Raw genomic sequence first — 19,483 nt, 5'->3', positions numbered from 1 at the left:
GTCAATACTATGCTAATTTATTTTGCATTAAAGTCCAAGCATGAGTTAACTGGTTGGTTTTGGGCACTTATTTATTAGACATCTGCTGTTCTTTCATTGAAAATGAATGTCTAGAGTATCATACCCAAATATTTTTAATAATCTGTAATATGTTCCCTGGGTATTTCGTTTTGTAGGCCTATTCCTATGTAGGAGTAACTTTTCAATTAGAAACTTCATTTAACATTTCTATGGGTTCCACCAGGACGCTGATTTATACATAATAATACAGTTGTGGACTTAGTGAATTACAGTAATGTGGTACGGTATAGTTTCACATTAAATAATCAAAAGATAAAAACGAGCACATATCAGGATATTTTCAGTGCCTTTTTGCTCAGTGTTACGTATTTATGAATGGATTAAAACTCGTTGCATCATGACTCCACCTGTCACAGAATGAGAACACAGCTCCGGGAATACCGCACGCGACTTACCGGTAGCTCCTTGTACAGAACCTGGACGGGAGCGCAGATTGCCATCGCACTTGGCATGGCAACATCATAGACCGATAAAACATCGATACGTCGTGACAGCATCTTCTGTCCCGATCCGGAGATGGAGCGTTGTTTGAAAAAAGTTGGTTAATCTGCGAACTTCACTAGAGAATGTCGCATTTTCAAGGATATCGTCTAAAATCTTTGCTCGAGAACAAAGACAGCACATTGTTCAGATTCATCGCAGAGCCCTTTGCTAATGGTAAGCTTTGAACACAGTCGTGTAATGTGCTGGTGCCACTCTATAAACTTGATTTAAAGCCGTTTTCTTGGTTTAGACTGAGAGTCGACGCGAGCTGGACCGTGGCTGCGCGTAACTTGTTAATGGAACTTATTCGTGGCTGTATTTAGATAGATGCGTTCACGTACAGTAATTCAGAGAGGTAGATAAAAACGTTTAGCTCTTTGGAAATGTTATGATTGTGCCATATGTAGACCTAAATTAGAGTAATACAATAATAATAATACCATATTTAGAATTCGCTCTGTAAAGGGCTTTTCACAGTCTAAATACTAAACTACATTGTACGTCATGGTGTAATTGAGAATTGTTCTATCGCCCCTTTCAGTAAACATTTGTTTAGCCTTCTGTTGAGGCTTTTCCTGATGCCACCGACCGGGGCTTTTCATGGGTTCGCTGGTCTACAGGAATCGGACTCCGGTTTATTCCCTCTGCTGTGGACCACATGTGTGGGAGTACTGTATCTGTATCTGCTTTTGTTTCAGGGCATCTCCGCACTCAAGGAATGATCGGCTTGAAATACACTATGCCTCCAGTCGCTTTCCAGGATCTGTTCTTGAACATATATATGGTCATCTTTGCTATCGGGATATCTGTCTTCATCCTGAGTCTGGTTTTTTGCTGCTGCTTTATAAGGTAACTGAGTCTCGTCCCCACATCAGCCTCTTGGACAGGTGTCACGAATCGCGGATTAATATGACGCAGCAGACAGACACTTCCTATAAACGAGCCGTTAGTGCTCCTCACTACTCAGGGGCAGCGCTGTGATCGGCCCATCTGCGATGTGAAGAATGCCTCTGATAGACAGCAGCCTCGGAGCGCTTCCTCTGGGCTCAAGAACTTCCCGACTCAAACAATTCAGGAGCCGATCCTATCATCTCTGTTTGTTCCTGGTGCTATTTTTATCGTTCTGACCCCCAACACACACACACACACACACACACACACACACACACACACACACACACACACACACACACACACACACACACACCTTAGACTGCAGAATCCACTTGAATGATACAATGCGCCTGGCTGTATGTCCGATAGTTCCTATTTTATTTTCAGACAAAAAGGGGGACATTAAAGTTATATAGATAAGATTAACATAATTTTCACTTATATTTTAAAGGTGTAGTAGCCTACATGTTGCACATCCAATAACACCAGTCAAAGTTTTGACCACACAAAATATTGAACCTTCTTCATTTAAGATTAACTGTTGTATTACCTGTGTACATAATAATCTATCTATCTATCTATCTATCTATCTATCTATCTATCTATCTATCTATCTATCTATCTATCTATCTATCTATCTATCTATCTATCTATCTATCTATCTATCTATCATCACTTTTAACCAATTTTATTACAAATGTATTACTTATTACAGGATATTATTACAATATTACTTATTACAATAACAATTGCCTTTAGATCATAATATAATCTTATTCCTTATTCCATTCAGCTGTTCCTTACAAATAAATTTAAATGTAAAAAGTCCTCAACTTCACTAGACACTTTTCAGTACTTCTGCTGTTCCCAGGTATACCTTCCTCAAGATCAGATCTGTTTCATGTACGAAAATACTGTTTTAACAAGGTAGATGTGTGCTCCATGTGTGTGAATTGAGTCTTAATACATATCTCCACATGAATTCTGGACACTTCACACCTATAATTCTGTCAGATTTGTTTTCAGTTTTTTTCATTAGACTTACAAGCCTAAAAAGTCGTTTGAGTGTAGGTGGTGAGGTGTGGGTTTAAGGACACTGAGTCTTTCATCACATGCATGCTGTACACAGAGAAAACAGACATCACACAGAAATGGAAAGCAAACATCACCATAAAAGGAAAGCCAAATTCTGGCCGAACAGTTTAAAATATAGATTTTGCATCTTGGCTCTTCTTTGGTGTGATATATCCCTGTCTCAGTAAACCTAGTGCTACTGCCTCTGTGCTGTCATTCCGTGCTCACTTTTCTAGCTGTTGCTAGGACTGTCCTATGTCAACCACCTCTGCTGTCTGCAATGGCACCATCTTCCGTTTCCATGGTTACCATGTCCCCCAGTTTACTAAGCCCTCCCTCATCAGCTCGTCCTGGGGGGGGGGCATTGCTTGGACGTATTTATGGACGTTTCGTGTCTCATCCTGGACAGTGGATCCTACAGACTCCTTCCAGCTGTCAGACAGCCTGGATGCTGAATCTTGGGGGTGGTTTTCGAGTCTTGATTTCAGCTGCTTCTGATTCTTTTCTTAGCTAGCATATTGCACCTGGTGGGGATCTGATGGCTGACAGGGCGTTCATGTTTATGGATTTCATCTTGTTGTTCCCATTCAACTGATTCTTGAGGACACGTCTCCCCTCTGGAGGTACTGGGACGATAATGCCCTTCTCATTTCTGCTCCATGGTTCCTGTGTTATCGAAGAATACCCAGGTGTTTGTATCTGTCTTCTAGGTCTATTATGTGGCCTCGCAGAAGTTCAGTTCCTTCTGTTCTGAACACTTTTCTTTTGCCAAATCTATTATCAATTATTGACAATAATCTCTTATCTGTTACTGAGACTGCCAAATCTATTATCTATTATTGACATTCCTTTTCTTTGCTGTAGATCCTGGTCTAGTGGATCAGTGAGTCAATGTACCTTTCTGTCTTGGTGTACATGGTTGATGTCATCCATGCACACATGGATGTATTTTTGGTGTAGTTCTGCTCCTGCATCCGTACCCATACCCACTCTCACTGATGATCTGGCTGAGGGGGTTCAGGCCTACACAGAACAGCAGTAGGGACAAGACATCATCATGTTTGCCACACTTTATAGTCACCTGCGCGATTGTCTTTGAGCTAGCTTAGTGTGGTCATCTAGTGTTCCATCAAGAAACATCTGGTTTCTCTGGAAACCTTGTGTACTTCCCTACAATAATTCTATCTATCTATCTATCTATCTATCTATCTATCTATCTATCTATCTATCTATCTATCTATCTATCTATCTATCTATCTATCTATCATCTAATTTACATTAAAAATGTGAAATATTGCATACTAGAAGTATTTAAGTTATGAGACTCTTTCTGAATAATAATTTGTTATGGAGGAAAGGTTTTGGTAATAACACCTTTATAAAGGTAATAGAAGCAGCAACAAATGATATCTAATCAAAATTCAGTTTCTATAGTGGTGTGGCCAACATTAATATAATTTTGAGCTCCACTGCTGTCTTTGTGATTCACTGTGCTACTGTTTCCCCAGTAAATTGCAAAATCAAGCCCAGTGTGAGAGATTTGACTACAACTTGGTAAGACATAGCAGATGTCATAAGAAAACACCTCATTATATGCATGCAAGAGAGTATAAAGATGACAGCCTGGATGTCTCTCTATTTTTTTATAGGTTGTGTTCAGAGGTGAAACAAATAACGTGAATTTTCACGAGGTATGCATTTTTATTTTAGGACTGGTTTCCCAAAGATTAGTCCACATCCTACACTGAAAAAGGACAAATAGTGATGACTCTCAAACTGACAATGCAGTGCATTCAGACATTGTTTAGCTCACTTCTAGATTTGGTTGGTTAACACTTGGGGCTTCTGTCCTCACAACACTGTCCCTTCTTTACTCTCCTAGCAAACATGCGCAGTGTGTTTGGAGGACTTCAGAATAAGTGAGGAGCTTGGAATGCTGCCGTGCCAACATGGCTTTCACAAAAGGTAATTTCCAGAGATTTTCTCAGGACAGGGCTGCCTTAACTTGCATCAGTCATACAAAATGTAGGATTCCACAGGGGCTAGTTGTCATATCTACAGTGGGCAAATAAGTCATCATGACAAAACTCGGTCAACTACTCAGTGTGGGTTTGTAAAACTATAGCCATCGATGAAGAACCCAACAAGAATGATACCAATGCAAAAGTGCTCTGCCAGCATCTAATAACTGGAATACTGCGAGCTTTCTGAGAGGCACTACTCTTGGCGTACTGTATCTGATTGCATGTCTCATGCATTTTGCTCTGTTTAGGTGTCTGATGAAGTGGCTCCTGGTGCGGTACACGTGTCCCATGTGCAACAAACCTGTCGCTAGTCCCACGGGTCACCTCGGCAACATTTTGGAGGAACTCGTGTGACCTTCAATGCATCACATGCTCTACAGACTCTGGTGCATGAGGACGTTTGATTGCTTTGTTTTTATTTCCAAAGAAGGGTGACATCTCTAACCTGAACTCACAGTTCTGAACACAGAAGGATGTGTCCTGTTCTGTCATGATGGGTTGTTGTTGAGGAATGAGACTGAACTGAGGAATCAAAGTGGTCAGTGCAAATAAGACTAGTCCAATTTTATAATGAACAACAGAAGAAAGAATACATATAGGGATAAAAGCACTTATTTTATACAACAAAAGAGCTCATGATTCATTTTTATTGTCTGAGTTTCTAAATTATGCTATTTATTATAACATTTAAATAGTAACACATCCCTCCAACCCACCCCCCAAATGTTGTTTATGCATGTTCCCAGAGTGTCTATGTTCAATTAATATACTACAAAACAGGTGAATCCTTCTGGGGTTTTGTTTCATTTTTAGATTTTAGTGACGCCGTGTTACTGTATAATTGTTTAGACTGCTCCCTGCTGGACGACAGGAGAAACTGCAAGAACACACCATTTCACCTGAAATCAGAAAAGATTTTAATAATCTCCGTTCCATGATATAGATTGGAAGGACGTTTCATGGTTTGAAGGCCTTGAGAATTCTAAACCACTTGAATTCATGAATAGTCATCTACTTGGAGACAACCTTCTAAAAAAAAATCTTTTGAGAATACTTTGTTGATGAAGTGATTATTTATAATACATAAAACAAGGCCAAGATACATGGAACAAGTACTTCAAGGAGAGGAATGGCTTAAAGAAATAACAAAAAAAAAAAAAAAAAAAAAAAAAAAAAAAAAAAGGCAGGGGGTGCAAGATGGGATCTAGTGGCAGCGGTGCATGATGGGATCTAGCAGCAGCAGTCTTCAAAGCTGCCCACAGTCGGCAATGAGGATCTTAGCAGAGCATTTTCCACTGCTGCTTCCTTTGCGTTCGATAATCTTAATGACATCGATCCCCTCAACGACATTCCCAAACACAACGTGCTTGCCATCCAACCTGTTCAAAAGAAAAGACACATGAACATTTTGGATTTCTCTTCTCCATTGGTCAGGCATTTGCTTGGATATTCACCAGGGAAGCTGTAATAAAGGCTTCAGCTTTTAAGTAAAAACTAAAGATCCTAGTTATTATAATGCTTGCAAAATTGCAAAGAAGTTGCCCAAACAAATCATGGTGTGCAGGCCAGTCCAACAGTTAGATTTTTCATATTCTTTACATGCAATCATTTCATAATTCATACCAATCTTGGTTGCAATAACCAAAACAACAACAGCAACAGCAACAACAACATCCAACCCAAAAACCAAAACAATCATGCAATCTCACATTTGAGCCTGTTTAGCTCAGTAAGGGGCATGCACAAATATCTGGTGGCATCTGAGAGTTCAAAGTGCCTGTCAGCAACTACAGCACATCTGCCAAATTCAAGAGAAAAAGACCACAGCACAAGAAGAAGAATCCAGCATGTCTTTACCAAGCGGTATCAGCCGTGCAAATGAAGAACTGGGAGCCGTTGGTGTTGGGCCCTGCGTTGGCCATGGACAGAGTGCCCATGCCCATGTGCTTCAGGGTGAAGTTTTCATCAGCAAACTTCTCGCCGTAGATAGACTTGCCTCCAGTGCCATTGTGGTTGGTGAAATCGCCACCCTAAGGTGAGGGCAGAGCAGTTCAGATGCTGTCGTCATTCCAAAAGCCAGCCACATAAACAGCCTCCAAGAGAGAAAGTGAGGCGCTGTTTCTCCAGTTTACCTGGCACATGAAGCTTGGAATGACACGGTGGAAGCTGGAACCCTTGTAACCGAAGCCCTTCTCGCCAGTGCACAGGGCCCGGAAGTTCTCTGTAAGCAATTTATGGGTAATTATACAAAACATGTTGGTTTTAAGAAGTGCGTTGTCTTGTGCTGAGAACAAAAAGAAATGAAGCCTACCTGCAGTACGTGGGACAACATCAGCTCTCAACTGCCTCGGCAGTCAGATCAGAAAAAAAGGGGAAAAAAAAAAAAGAAAAAAAGGAAAATAAGAAAAATGATCAAGAAGCGCTCGTGTCATGAGGACATATGGTGTCCATCTTCGTCTGATCTGCCTTAATACAAGTAGCACACCTGGCACTGTTCCGAAAATAAACAGCACTTCTCTAGGTTAGCCTTGTGTCCTTATGCATGATTTAGAGGTAAAACGATGCGTCCCAGTGTAACCACACCCTCGGTACCAACCGCGCCCTGAATGACATTACATCCACGTGAACACGACTCATTAGAAACATCTCGATAGGTTTTCTAAGACACGTTCACATGCCAAATGTATGTCAGGTTTCTCGCAGGTCAAAATACGAAGGGGTTTCCCTAGTTTTGGTCTTCAAAGAGCTTCGCTAAGTCGCAGGTTTAGGATGCAGCCCAGTATGTACGCATGCAGAACCACAGGACTTCCGCTCGCGAGAACAAACCAGTCACTGTCGGACAGTCTAGCACCTAATATGAAGTAGATATAACCGGACACAAGCCCCAGGGAGTGAACATTAACTGCAGCATCTGTGCCTGGACGGTAACGGGGCAGTGTGACCTCGCAGAGGAGCGGCGGTGTGTCGGAAGCGCGTTTCTCCTTGAACATAAACCTCCCACTGCAGCAGCGAGCGCCACAATGAAAAGAAAACCTAAAAACTCTTTCTCATTATATAGAAGGCTCTGCTGCAAACGTACATCTTGTGTTTGTTTTAGGCACGCAAGCTTTGGGAAACTTAACTACAGCATTTTAAAATGGCATCTTATAATATGAAAAATGGCGACCGCATCACATATTGTGTAGGCTGTTAGGGGCTCGAGCCAATTTGGCTCACAAGTCTCCAAAAAATCAATCACGGCAACGCGCTACAGAGACAGACGAGACACTTATGTCTCGCTTTTGTAACCTAAAAGGTAAATATATGCCACAATTCACAGCAGACAAGCAGTTTATTATGCAATCACAGCCGGCAACATAACAGACACAGATTAAACATTCAGGTGATGGCAAATGTAGCTATATATCCATTATGTAGTCGGTCGCGTTATATGCGGTCTTGCACAACTGCACCATTGCAGTTGTTAGCTTTTAAAGATTTCATGTAGGAGTGGAAACCGAGTATTGTATGCTACAAGAATCAAGATGGAAATAATAATTTCTTACTATAATTATCAAAGCAAGGCGTTTGATTTCTTAACTAGTCAGATGGATTAGATCATTCGCTGGTTAATTTTTGAGCATGTTGGACAAAGATGTAGTTCATCGCTTACCTCCATCACAATTCTTCCTGCACTGTTGCCATCGATAGTGATGTCAAAGTAGACTTTGGGGTTGCCCATGCTGAACGCGGTTTAGTCTGCTGGCTGTGTTATTAAAGCTAAACGAATCCTGCGAGATGCTGCACCACAGCGGCGGACACAGTATAAGCGAAAACGGCCTATATACAAGTAGCACGGGAACCTTTTTTCCAAATGGAACCTATGAAGACTTGAGACTGTCCATTGACAGGGACCACATCCAATTAGCGACTTGAGACTGCTGACTGACATGGACCTTATCCAATTAGAGGCTTCGAGGATGCATAAATTACACCGAATTCCAATATCAGGCAAAACCATTAAAATAGCAAAGTTCAAGGGAGTGTTTTGATTGGCGTTTGGATTGACCTATTGTAGTTGGTTTAAATGACGACACTAAATTCTAGCCAATAAACCGCGAGTAAACGGAACGCCCGAGTGTCCGTTATGGCAGGAGGGCATCGCCTGTATGGCACAAAGGTAAGATGCGATGTTGTTCATAGGGAAAACCACAAGAACATTCACTCTGTACAACCTCGTTTTCCCTGCGAGTCAATTCTTACTCTGCACTCATTCTGTCAATATAAGAAAAGAGCATTTAATTATAATTCGAACGTCAGCATGTATGAAAAATGCTCTGGGTACCGCAGTAACGTTTGGCCAGAGGTGGCGCTCTGGAGTCAAGCCAGCAGCTCTCCTACAGCGCATGCGTGATGCAGTGGGCTGGGCTGGATTTTACCGCAGCCGGCAGACAGAAAGCAGCAACACTAATCATGACTTCAAAGAATGAAACGGAACACAATGGGGCTTAAGTCTTTACTTAAAAAACATAATGGAAATATTTCACATCTTTAGAAAAACAAAATGATTTCAATTTTACAAGTTTAATTCAATTGTCAGAACTTAAAGATTCACCTACACATGACAGTCAAACATTTTTCAAAACAGCTTGATTAACAGTTTGTGTGACTTGGTGCTGGTCTCAACGAAGTCTCTCAGCTCTCTTATTGAAAACCTTCAAAGTCACAGATATGATGGTGAAATTAACTTTTTTTTTTTAAACAAATTCATAAACTTTGCTAGATAACACACAGAGAGATGCATACAGGTCCACCAATTATCTTTATAATTATTATAACAATAATTATATAATCAAAGATAAAATTGTATGATACACAAATGTCTTCAAAACAATTGCACATCCAGTAACTCCTGACACTCCCTGGATTGTTATGATACAAACTGCACATAGCTGACAGGGTCCAGAGAGCAATTATAAATAATAAACTAGGACAAGAAACAGGGTGGGAGCTGCTCCATCTCTCCATCAACTTTTTCAACTGAACAGAAAAGGAAAGCATAGAAAGGAAATGCAACACGAGCATATCTGACAAATTTAATGTCATAGTGTTTAAAGTGTGTTTGTATGTGTATTTTAATATCATGGGGTAAAGAGTGTTCACACCTGTAACAATAATAATCTTATGTCTGTACATATTTTCAACACAGATCCTTAATTGCTCTTCGTCCATAACAGGGTTACATATTGCCTTCAGACCATCAGGAGGCTGAAATCACAGACTAGACAAAACCGTACAACTCACTGGGAAATGACTGTCCTTATTCAGAGTTGCTTTGAGAGAGCGTTTGTGTCAGTATGTATGTATAATATACCCTGTCTACAGTATATGATTGGATAGTTACTTGTGCTCTGAGACACTTCCTTTTGTTTGCACTTTTTCCTCTACTGAATCAGCGGTTTATCTGCAAGGCCCTCCACGTACTGAGTACTGACACTCTCGTGCATCAAAAAAAGGAACCAAAATCCACGTGGCAAACTTAAAATGGTGATAAAGGGGGAACAATCAATGCCAAGTGTTTTTTCCTTCTTCTCCCGCCTTGTGTGAGAGAGAAGTGCAATCAAGCACAAGACTTTGGGCAGGAAGACAAAGTTATTTAAGGGGGAGGAGAAAAGAATGAAAGACAGAGCAAAAATGCAGAGAGAGATAAGGAAGAGTGGACCAGAGAGCGAAGATGCGCCAGACACTGGATGCAGCTAAAAGAGGTGTGTGTGTGTGCACGCTCGCGTGTGCTTCTTCTAGTCAGTGGCTGAATATATGCTTTCATCTGGAGTAAACACACTCCTGCGGACTGAGCGCGTTCCCTCTCATCTCCAGCAGCCGCAGGAGACTGCAGTTCTCAGAGGCCTGCCTCTAGATAGAGCGTTCTTCCACGGTGTTTTGGCAACATTGTGCGATACATTATATGTATACAGTACATTCCCTTGTTGCTACTGTGAGATGCATTTTGTGACTGCATCTCCAGACAATGGCGGTGGGGGGGGGCATGGGTTTTGCGAAGAGGCGTCGTCTAACAAAGTACAAACTCTTGGACTTCAAGTAAAAGTAGAAGTTGGTGAGATCAAGTAAAAGGGAGGACATATACTGGGAAGGGTGCTAGCTTACTGGTGGGTGTTCGTTTGAACCTGTTGAGGTAAGGCGTGTCTGTGTCTCGTGTGTCTGCAGGGTCTGTTTGCGTTCAGCTCTTCCCTGTGTTCAGCTCCACAACCGAGGTAAGAACTATTTTGGCTTTTCCCTGGATCGTCCTTGACGGAGCTCATAGCTTTAGAAAACTCGGCCCTCCTTCTCTGCATCCACAAATACAGGAGTTCAAAAGACTGCGAGTACGACTTTACACTTGATTTAAACATGTGACACGTGGAGATGAGCCAATCCCAAAACAGCTTTGTGCTCCTCCCAAAGTAATTTACACCAAGCACAAGTCCAACATCAGATGAGGTGCTTTTTCTACAAATGGGTTTTGCAGGAGGCAAAAATCTGATGAAAGACTTTTAATTAAAATTTAAAAGAACAACAAAACCAAAAAAAAAACCAAAAAAAAAAAAAAAAAAAAATCACAATAAAATCTTGACAGTTTGGGAGGCAGACTAACAGTAACAATGTCACATTAAAATATCTTCTACATCTTCCTTGCCACAAGAATTACTGCATTCCAGTCTCAAAGGAACATGGTGGGCAAAGAATTAGACTCAAACATATGTGAGGGACCCCCGGACCACAGCCGCAAGTTTCCTAACTGTGTGCTGAGTGTGTGTGGGGAAGGGGGGTGGTGTTTTTTTTTTTTGTTTTTGTTATTTTGTGGGTTTTTTTGTTGTTGTTTTTATTTTTTCTAGGACAGTGTGGCTTAGCTGGAGGTGGTGTGGAAGCGGTGAGCATGCTCAGTTGCTCTCGAACAGTGAGAGCAGGTCGTCGTTGCTGTTGTTGGGGAGGTCGGGCGGGCCCAGGTAGGACAGCAGTTCGTCCGGGTTCGTGAGCTCGGGGAGCAGCTGTAGAAGAAGAGAAGAGATGGTGTTAGCATGCACAGCTTGTCCAGCCAATCAGAGAGCTGGGACCAGCCCCAGCGCTCCCTAGTGTAAACATCTTCACACACCAAAACGAGCACAATACACCGTGTGCCCTGACACGGACACTACAAACTGAAACATGCAATAAATCAGCTGTGACTCACATCAAGGGCGGGCTCGGCGACGTCGCCCGGCCCCCCGGGGCCGGCCAGGCCGAAGCTGTCCGTGTGTAGCCTGGGGTTCTGGGTGGAGCCGCGGGGGTGCATGGGCCCGGCGGGACCACCCAGGCTGGATGTGCCGTGCAGGGCTTGGTGCTGCGGCGGCGGCTGCTGTGGCGGTGGAGGCGGCGGCTGCTGCTGCAAGGGGTTGTGGGAAGGATCCATGCGACTAGAGTGAGGCATCTACAGGGAGAAGGACACAGAGGTGGGGCAGGAGAGGTGATTGTGAGACCATGAAACACAATGGGGGTGGGGGGGTGGTAGCTCTGTGTGCACCTCCTCCCCAGGGAATGGGGGAGCAGGCACAACCCGCTGGAGTCGAGAGGAGCTGCTATCGATGACGTGGTGGGCGGAGCAGCTAGCCGTGCAGTGGCCTACACTCCCGCGTAGCCCACAGAGCCTTGTTACCTACTTTCATTACGTTTGACAACCAAAGCCCAGCAGAATTACAGCATACAGTAGCAGAATTACAGCATACAGTAGCAGAATTACAGCATACAGTAGGAATATTTACCATTAGGGAGTGGAGCTACACGCAGTACATAAAAGTAGCAGTATTCGTCATTAGGGAGTGAAGTTACATGTGGTTCTTTTCAGCTGGGTTGACGCGTTACCAAACCCACGCATGCGTGTGTAGAGACTGTTAACCAATTTTGCACCGCGCCCGTTCTAGTATGCTAAAATTAAATCACTGAATATTTTCAAAATACAGTACATCCAGCCACATCAAATTTCTTAGAGCTCTTATAAACTACCTGCATACCAGTTTTCAGCCGTAGGCCAGAAATCCCACACTGAATATACAGTGTTCTTCTTGTTTCCATAACAATGCCTGTGCTTTTAAAAGGCTTTAGAAAATGTTCTGATATCAGATTGTCATAGAATTAAATTACCATCAAAGCATCTGTGACATGTTTAAATAGTATATAGAATGTTGGTAAAGTTCATTATTTGCTTGCTCACGTCTCTAGTTACCATACAAGGCACGTTACTGACGAGGCAATGTTCCTGAATGGGAAGCTAAACCCCTCCTCTTAGATTCTGTGGTTGCTGTGGGGCCATAAACAGCTGTTTTCTTTGAGTGAGGCTAGTTCACACCTATAAATACCAAGGTGTGGGGGGTGGAATGCGGGTATCGGATTACTTCACAAGTGTTCACCAGACACAACCAGAGTGATTGGCAACTGTTTCAACAAGTGGCGCTCCCTTAGCTGAAAACGTAGCTGGCTCACTGAGTGAGTGAGAACAATGCGCACAACACCACGTCACCTGTGCACTCTAGAGACATGCAGTAGTGCAAGCATGAGACAATGTGTGGTGAAACTGATGCAGTCATGGGTATTTTTTAGTGGATAATTTGATCCCCAATCCTTTTGGACATCATGGAAAGGAAGAGTCTTTCTTTAGCTGAAGTTTATGTGTAGTTGTTTGGGTGAGTTATGAGCTGGAAGCTGAGGGACGGGTCAGTGGTTTCTAGTATGTACTATGATGTTTAACGCAAATGCCTCCTGCTGGAAAAATTTCATATTGCTTCCTTGCAAGTCTAAATTAATGTCTGTCCATAAGAGAACATGTACTATTACAGCATTTACAGTATTACAGTATCTTCCCCAGCATAACCTCATAGCCTATTAGCAATTAAACCAATATTGTTTAGCCTTTTAACAATGAAGATAATATTGTCTTTTACTAAGTTGCCGAACATTGTTTTAGAAAAAAAATCTTGCACACTCAATGTGACTGATGATGTTTTGTGCATTTATAGAGGTTTCTGGGCACTTTGGAGATGTTGAGGACACCTAGTGGAAAATACAGTGTAAGCGCCTCAGTCATTTCATTTATATGCACAAAACTGTTCACTTTATCTCATGAAATCACGAAATGTACAGCATCCAAATACATGTTATAAACCCCCAAAATAAAGAGCCTTTAGATAAACTCAAATATGGAAATTAAAGCCTGGATGTGAATTAACGTCTTGGGCCAAGTGTCTACTTCAATTTGTACAATTTCAGATGACTAGTGTTAAAGTATATAAGTTCAAATCGTTTAAAAATTAACATAAAATTGGAGGTGCACTTGAACAGACTCGTGTCCTGCGGCGGAGCGTTTATATTAGGTGTGACAAAATGAAAATACCTGGTGGAAGTGTAATGTAGTGGAGTGAAAACAGGAGAGACATTCTACCTGGCCAGACATGGGGTGACCCATGGGCTTTTCAGGGGTCAGGAGGCCACTAGGTAAGTCCGCCTGGTAGGAGAGGGGAGGGGGACCTGAGGCAAACTCCCCCAGGGTCGGAGTGCCAGGAGCATTGGGGAAATCCGAGAAGCCTGGCTGGTTGGAGTATCCTGAACCAGCTGAGAGACAGGGAACACAAGGTGATGTGATGAGCGTCAGCATACAGGCTGCACCCGCAAGCAAGACTTACAGGCCATTAACATTATTGCACCACTCAAAAATCAACAACAATAATAAAGTTGTTCTACCTTGGCTGGGGTAATCTGGTGTGTTGCTGCTGCCACCTTGTGGTAGAGACTGGTAGGGCGAGGAGGCCGGACCCAGCGCAGCGATCATCTCCATGACGCTAGGTAGGATCATGTGACTGGGGCTGAGGGTGCGGCAGCGCTTCAGGGCCGGACCGTCCGGATCCTCCTTGATGTGCAGGTCAGGCTTGACTGGGACCGGCTTCCAGCTGCACACTGGATCGATGGTGATTTCCTCGTAGTCTGAACTGCTCGAAGGGCAAGAGAACATGAACGTGAGGCTCCTCACTCAACATCCCGCTTCTGCAGGGCAGTACAAAGCTGTTTAAGACTCTATTAAAATACAGAAGATAACAAGGTGTGTCTTGCTGTGACCTTGAGGCTGTGTAAGGAAGTCAGCATATTTATGTATAGATTAGTGAGCCATGGTTTAAATAAATAAATAAATATATATCTATATATATATATATATATATATATATATATATCTATATATATATATATATATATATATCTATATATATATATATATATATATATATCTATATATATATATATATATATATATATATATATATATATAGAAAAAATGTAAACTCAGAAAATCTCACTTCTGGATGTAAATGAGGATGCCCAACATGTACTGATCCACTTCCAGTCCCTCCAGAAGAGCAGTCTTACTGCAAACACCAGGGACAAATGAAAACCGTTAATGTAAATAACTACGCAAACAAACAAACACCACCTTAACATACCTAATTTTGGCATCTAAAATACATTTTACGATGCATCTCAAAAGGCTGGAGAACTATATACTGTGTTAAATAACAGCTGACCTATATGGGACAGTGTTATAACAGTGGAAGATGGTGGGCTAAAAATGTGTGTCTTACTTGCACACAGGACAGCGCCAGGTCCCTCTCTCACAGTTCAACTGCAGGTAAGACTCCAGGTCGAAGCACTGCAGGTGGGGAGGAGAGACGAGCACACACCAGACACTTTTACATGTTCAAAGCTGTGGTGGGAATTCTTCAACAGCTCGCCTCAACCAGCAGAGGATGCTATTATCGCACGATCCGCTCACGTCCAACCAAACTAACAACGAGAACGTTCAGAGACGCGGGCATGCGTCACCGACGATAAAAGTGGATTATTTAATAACGCTGACAGCCTTCAGAGACTCAAACGTAAACTGGAACGGGATGACTAGTTGTTTTTGAACCCATTATTAATCTAATGACGCATCTATTTGGGAGTCATTATCTGGCTAATGTTTTTAATGGTGGTTAAGTTCATTGGTGTTGCTTTTAACGCCGTAGTGATGACGTAGGTAATCTATCGGTATGTAACCATTACATAAGTGCTGACCGGTGAACAGTTCTGTCACGACTGGCCTTTCGTAACAAGTTTCTGAGGGGTCGCATCAGTAATATGGTTCCTGGAAGCATACATCCGGTTTACCATCCTGTTATTAATAAATCCAGTGCGTGGTTTTAATGTGGCTGTACCACTACAGCACACATTCACATTGAGTCCTCTCACTCATTTTAGAGTAACCAGTGATCAAACTACTAGTTCTAAAAACCAACCAACAGTGCCATAAATAACCCTTGTACACTGGCTCCTGATGGGTTTACAGTCTGCACACATTCAAACCACCCAAAATCCCCCCACGGTATACTGCACAAATATTGACGTATCAATGTTTTTTTTTTTCATGATTATCTTTCAGTGAGAAACTGGGAAGCTGGGAGCAAGTGAGAAACTGGGAGCAAGGACTGGGAGTGGCGTGCATCACCTGGTGGTGCACCGCTGGGGTTGGACGTAGCGGGACTCACCTGTATGTGTCGGCAGTCATGGCCGCGGGCAGGTAGCTGGATGCGGCGGAAGGTGATGGGACACTTGAGGGAGACTTTGATGGCCGTCTGCTCAACGCCGTCCTCGCCGTTCAAGCCGGGGGTGCCCGGGATGGTCCCACTACTAAAGTTCCTCTTGACTGGAGAGGGAAGGGCACAAAATGCACCATGAGAACCACGCAGAGGTGGGGCTAGGATAGAGGGTGAGATTAGAGTTAGTGGGAGGTGTAAGGAGAGAGGGTGGGATAAAAACTCACTCTTTGTGACACAGTGTTCAGCAGGCAGGAGCCTCTTCTTCATCAGGCCCTGTAGCACAGAACGCACAGATGGCCGATGGACCAGCTGCAGCACGAACAGATGAGACTGGAGAGACAGACAGACAGAGAGGGGTGTACCATATTAAACGTGAGTTAGGCAGCATCACAATAAAGGCAGTTTTTGCAAAATCATCAGTGTTACGATTATTATAAAGGATGATCTCTCCCTCTCTCTCTCACACACACTCACACACACTTACACAGCAGCAGGCGGTGACAGTGATCTGGATGGTGTTGCGTCCTGGCTGGCACACGTGTTTCAGATAGAGGGGCTTGTGGGACGTCTTGTTGTCGCCGCGCTCAATGGTGAGGGGTGTGGCATTGACGCTGACCTGCACCGAGGCCGGCCAGTTGGTGTTCATCTGCCGGTCCTCGTGATGGTAGCACTTAAACTGCAACTCCAGGTCTGGCCTGGGAATCCATGCCAAGCTTTCGTCAGTACCAGCAGGTACACAAATACCACACATACCACAGTAGACACACACGCTAAAACTCTACGCACACACGTACATGCGCATGAACGTGTGCAAGTATGTGACAAAAGTATGTGCACTGAAGCAATGTCCTGAACCACAACATTCCAAAGCGCCATGACAGGCGTGTCCGACCTCATCATGAGTGTCTTGTAGACGGAGTCCCGCAGCTGGAAGACGTGGTTGCTGACAGCGAGGTTGTGCTCCAGGCGGAAAGGCTCTAGCACGACCCCATCCCGCACGGGGAAGGTCAGTCGCAGGTCATCACTCGGGTTGCCTAGCAACGGTTTAAAGGGGCGACACAGATAAATGCAACAACATGTGCACCAACCAGTTCTGGAAGCTTCCGTGTGTTAGCTACAGTGATTTGTGTTTCTGGCTCTGAGAATGTGAGGCACTTCTCATCTCCAAACATGGGGAGTGAAAAGGAAAAAAAACCATGCAAGATATGGCAACCCCAATTGTACCTGTAGGGGGCTGCATCGAGTTGATGTTGGGCTTGACATCGGAGAGGAAGGGAGACTTCACGTCCTGTCCGGGAGACATGTAGGGTGGCACGGCGCTGCCAGGGGTCATGGGAGGGGTAGGATTTCCTGGGAGGGGTGAGCTGGGGTATCCAGACATCGCCCGCCCGGGCTGCGTGTGAAAGGGAAAAACACACATGCCAGTCACACATCAGCTGTCTCACCAGGGCTGTGTGAAGTGATGGCACACGCTGGCAGTGCTAATAACGGATGAGGCGGTTAGCCCATCTGAACCACACCGATGTGATGAACATGTTTGGGGGAGTGCTGCAGCTTGGGCCCGGCGGACAAGGTCCGACCACGCTACTCCTGGAATGGTAAAACATTAACCGCCTGCTCCTGCCAAGGGTGAACTCGCTTGGAGCATGGAGAGGGAGAAACATTACTGACCCCATTGACAGTCGCTTGGTTAAAGGTGGTGTACCCTCCGCCTCCTGCCACTCCCGCTGTTAGGCTACCGTGGTTGTTACCCTGTCCGTTGAACTGCTCCGCCTGGGAAACAAACAACCAGAGTCACGCAGGAGGCCACGTTAGACTGTGCTTACTAACGACCTGCACTGCAACACAATCGTAACACCACCAGAGGTGGCAACTGGGCAGCAGTGCTTTCTGTGGAAATCCCAGACTAGTGTCCTGCTGCAGGTGACGACTACAAGACCTTCACATGCAGAATTCAGCTGCAAGCATCACATTCCACGAGTTTGATCTGTGAGTGCAGCAGCGAGAAGCCGCTGACCACAGAACCCAATCCGGCCCGCCTCTGTGGGCGGCTGTGCGGGCCAGCTGCAGAGAGGTTAACCCTGGCTGGTGATCCCCGCACCACCTCACCTTGTAGTACTGGCCGGGGTTGCCTGGTCCGGCAGGGTACTGGCCCATGCTGGTCTGCTGCAGTGCCATCCTGTGGCCTGTGTAGGAGGGTGAGGAGGCGGAGCGCTGGGGACCGGGCCCATGGTACTGCATTGCCTGCCCGGGGTACGGACCTGCCGGCCCCATCCCCGAGCCGTACTGTTGCCCCGGGAACCCCTGCGGGACGGAGGGAACAGAGAGTCAGGCGAGAATCACGTGGCTGAACTTGGTATGCTTAAATCCTGTGGATCTGCGTGAATATTTAACAAAATATCTCCAAGGAGGGATACTGATCACTGGTCAGCGTTAATGGCCATGAAAACCTTACATGGGGAATCACAAGTGAGATTCTTGTGCTGATTCATTGTGAAAGGAGAATATTTACCAGTTTACTTGGAGGAATATGAATACTGTACACAGTTAATATTTAGAATGACCCACTGGCGTTCACATGACTATGGCCCAAAGATGGCTATGCTAACATCTCGCCCTTTCTTACCTCAGAGTTGTAGGGGCGTTTCAAGCCCTGCTGGTGTCGCGGCGGGGGTCCCTGCTGGCCCCCCGGGTAACCAGCATGCTGGGGCAGCCGCTGGCCCTGGGAGGGGTACATGGGTCCCATGGACGGGGGCCTGGAGCCCACCATCCCGGAGGGGGCCATGCCAGGTGGTCCACGTGGCCCCGAATGCGACAGGAACTGGGTGTTATAAGAGGAAGCACCACCCATCTACAAGACAAACAAACAAAAAAAATAAATAAACCAACCAGTCTCCACGTTCATTAGATCAGGTGGGGGGTATGAGGGGGTATGTCCACCGGAACAGAAGGTCCAAAGCTCCAATGATCAAATCTGTCCTCATTCCCTTCCCCCATGCAGTGATGAAGGGATCTGTTGCTGTTGGGGTCTGCGGTTACCATGGGGACATGGGAGGGTCCGGGCAAAAATATATACCCATTGTTACATTAATTAAAACCATGTTTTTGCAATGAAAATGGACATTGCAGGTTGTGCCAGCAGGGGGCGAACTGAGCAGAAAGGCAGGGTGAGACATGTCTCCACACAGCGGCCCACTCGTCCTAGATCACAGCATGTCCACCATAAGAAACAGGAGCTAAAAACAGCAGGTTTTATACCAGTAGCCCAGAACCCAGTGGGTCTGTTTCCCTGGG

General features: G+C 44.5%; 3 protein-coding genes across 6 annotated transcripts in view; 1 reads left to right on the top strand and 2 right to left on the bottom strand.

Moving 5' to 3' along the window:
• The first annotated feature begins 453 nt into the window (after window positions 1-453).
• Window positions 454-5,144, top strand: LOC113584043 (RING finger protein 122). Its single transcript, XM_027020738.3, has 6 exons — window positions 454-738; window positions 1,263-1,413; window positions 4,041-4,086; window positions 4,182-4,223; window positions 4,415-4,497; window positions 4,805-5,144. Exons 1-6 carry the CDS (start codon window positions 648-650, stop codon window positions 4,908-4,910), a joined length of 519 nt encoding a protein of 172 aa, XP_026876539.2. The 5' UTR covers window positions 454-647; the 3' UTR covers window positions 4,911-5,144.
• Window positions 5,145-5,449: 305 nt separating this feature from the next.
• On the bottom strand, window positions 5,450-8,419 carry ppiab (peptidylprolyl isomerase Ab (cyclophilin A)). 2 transcript variants are annotated; one of them, XM_027020749.3, is made up of 5 exons: window positions 8,209-8,419; window positions 6,868-6,898; window positions 6,689-6,777; window positions 6,414-6,586; window positions 5,450-5,935 (listed from the first exon to the last, which is right to left on the bottom strand). In XM_027020749.3, exons 1-5 carry the CDS (start codon window positions 8,275-8,277, stop codon window positions 5,803-5,805), a joined length of 495 nt encoding a protein of 164 aa, XP_026876550.1. In that variant the 5' UTR covers window positions 8,278-8,419; the 3' UTR covers window positions 5,450-5,802. The 2 variants fall into 2 exon arrangements, with proteins under 2 accessions (XP_026876550.1, XP_081558673.1); XM_081702547.1 differs by lacking the exon at window positions 6,868-6,898 and having other exon boundaries at window positions 8,209-8,416.
• Window positions 8,420-9,037: 618 nt separating this feature from the next.
• Window positions 9,038-19,483, bottom strand: part of zmiz2 (zinc finger, MIZ-type containing 2) — a 30,352-nt gene continuing 19,906 nt past the window's right edge. For all 3 annotated transcript variants that reach the window (XM_035535645.2, XM_035535643.2, XM_081702274.1), the window contains 14 exons: window positions 18,816-19,040; window positions 18,299-18,493; window positions 17,861-17,962; window positions 17,414-17,582; window positions 17,082-17,223; window positions 16,674-16,884; window positions 16,414-16,519; window positions 16,139-16,296; window positions 15,194-15,261; window positions 14,912-14,980; window positions 14,304-14,548; window positions 14,005-14,174; window positions 11,764-12,000; window positions 9,038-11,581 (listed from right to left, as the gene is read on the bottom strand). In XM_035535645.2, coding sequence (XP_035391538.1) covers window positions 11,474-11,581; window positions 11,764-12,000; window positions 14,005-14,174; window positions 14,304-14,548; window positions 14,912-14,980; window positions 15,194-15,261; window positions 16,139-16,296; window positions 16,414-16,519; window positions 16,674-16,884; window positions 17,082-17,223; window positions 17,414-17,582; window positions 17,861-17,962; window positions 18,299-18,493; window positions 18,816-19,040 — 2,205 coding nt within the window. In that variant the 3' untranslated portion in view covers window positions 9,038-11,473. The remainder of the gene's footprint in view (window positions 11,582-11,763; window positions 12,001-14,004; window positions 14,175-14,303; window positions 14,549-14,911; window positions 14,981-15,193; window positions 15,262-16,138; window positions 16,297-16,413; window positions 16,520-16,673; window positions 16,885-17,081; window positions 17,224-17,413; window positions 17,583-17,860; window positions 17,963-18,298; window positions 18,494-18,815; window positions 19,041-19,483) is intronic.

Source organism: Electrophorus electricus, chromosome 19 (assembly GCF_041902795.1).
Source record: "Electrophorus electricus isolate QZ-2024a chromosome 19, ASM4190279v1, whole genome shotgun sequence".
Taxonomy (NCBI): Eukaryota; Metazoa; Chordata; class Actinopteri; order Gymnotiformes; family Gymnotidae; genus Electrophorus; species Electrophorus electricus.
The sequence above is the reverse complement of the archived record's forward strand: the minus strand, read 5'-3'. Positions and strand labels throughout refer to the sequence as shown.

Excerpts from the sequence above, each read along its gene's own strand:
- ppiab (XM_027020749.3), bottom strand. The coding sequence starts at position 8,277 with ATGGGCAACCCCAAAGTCTACTTTGACATCACTATCGATGGCAACAGT. Across the intron at positions 6,778-6,867 it reads TGTTGTCCCACGTACTGCAG|AGAACTTCCGGGCCCTGTGC; the intron begins GTAGGCTTCATT and ends AATTGCTTACAG. Across the intron at positions 5,936-6,413 it reads TGCACGGCTGATACCGCTTG|GTTGGATGGCAAGCACGTTG; the intron begins GTAAAGACATGC and ends TCTTTTGAACAG.
- LOC113584043 (XM_027020738.3), top strand. The coding sequence starts at position 648 with ATGTCGCATTTTCAAGGATATCGTCTAAAATCTTTGCTCGAGAACAAA. Across the intron at positions 1,414-4,040 it reads TTTTGCTGCTGCTTTATAAG|TAAATTGCAAAATCAAGCCC; the intron begins GTAACTGAGTCT and ends CTGTTTCCCCAG. Across the intron at positions 4,498-4,804 it reads CAACATGGCTTTCACAAAAG|GTGTCTGATGAAGTGGCTCC; the intron begins GTAATTTCCAGA and ends TGCTCTGTTTAG.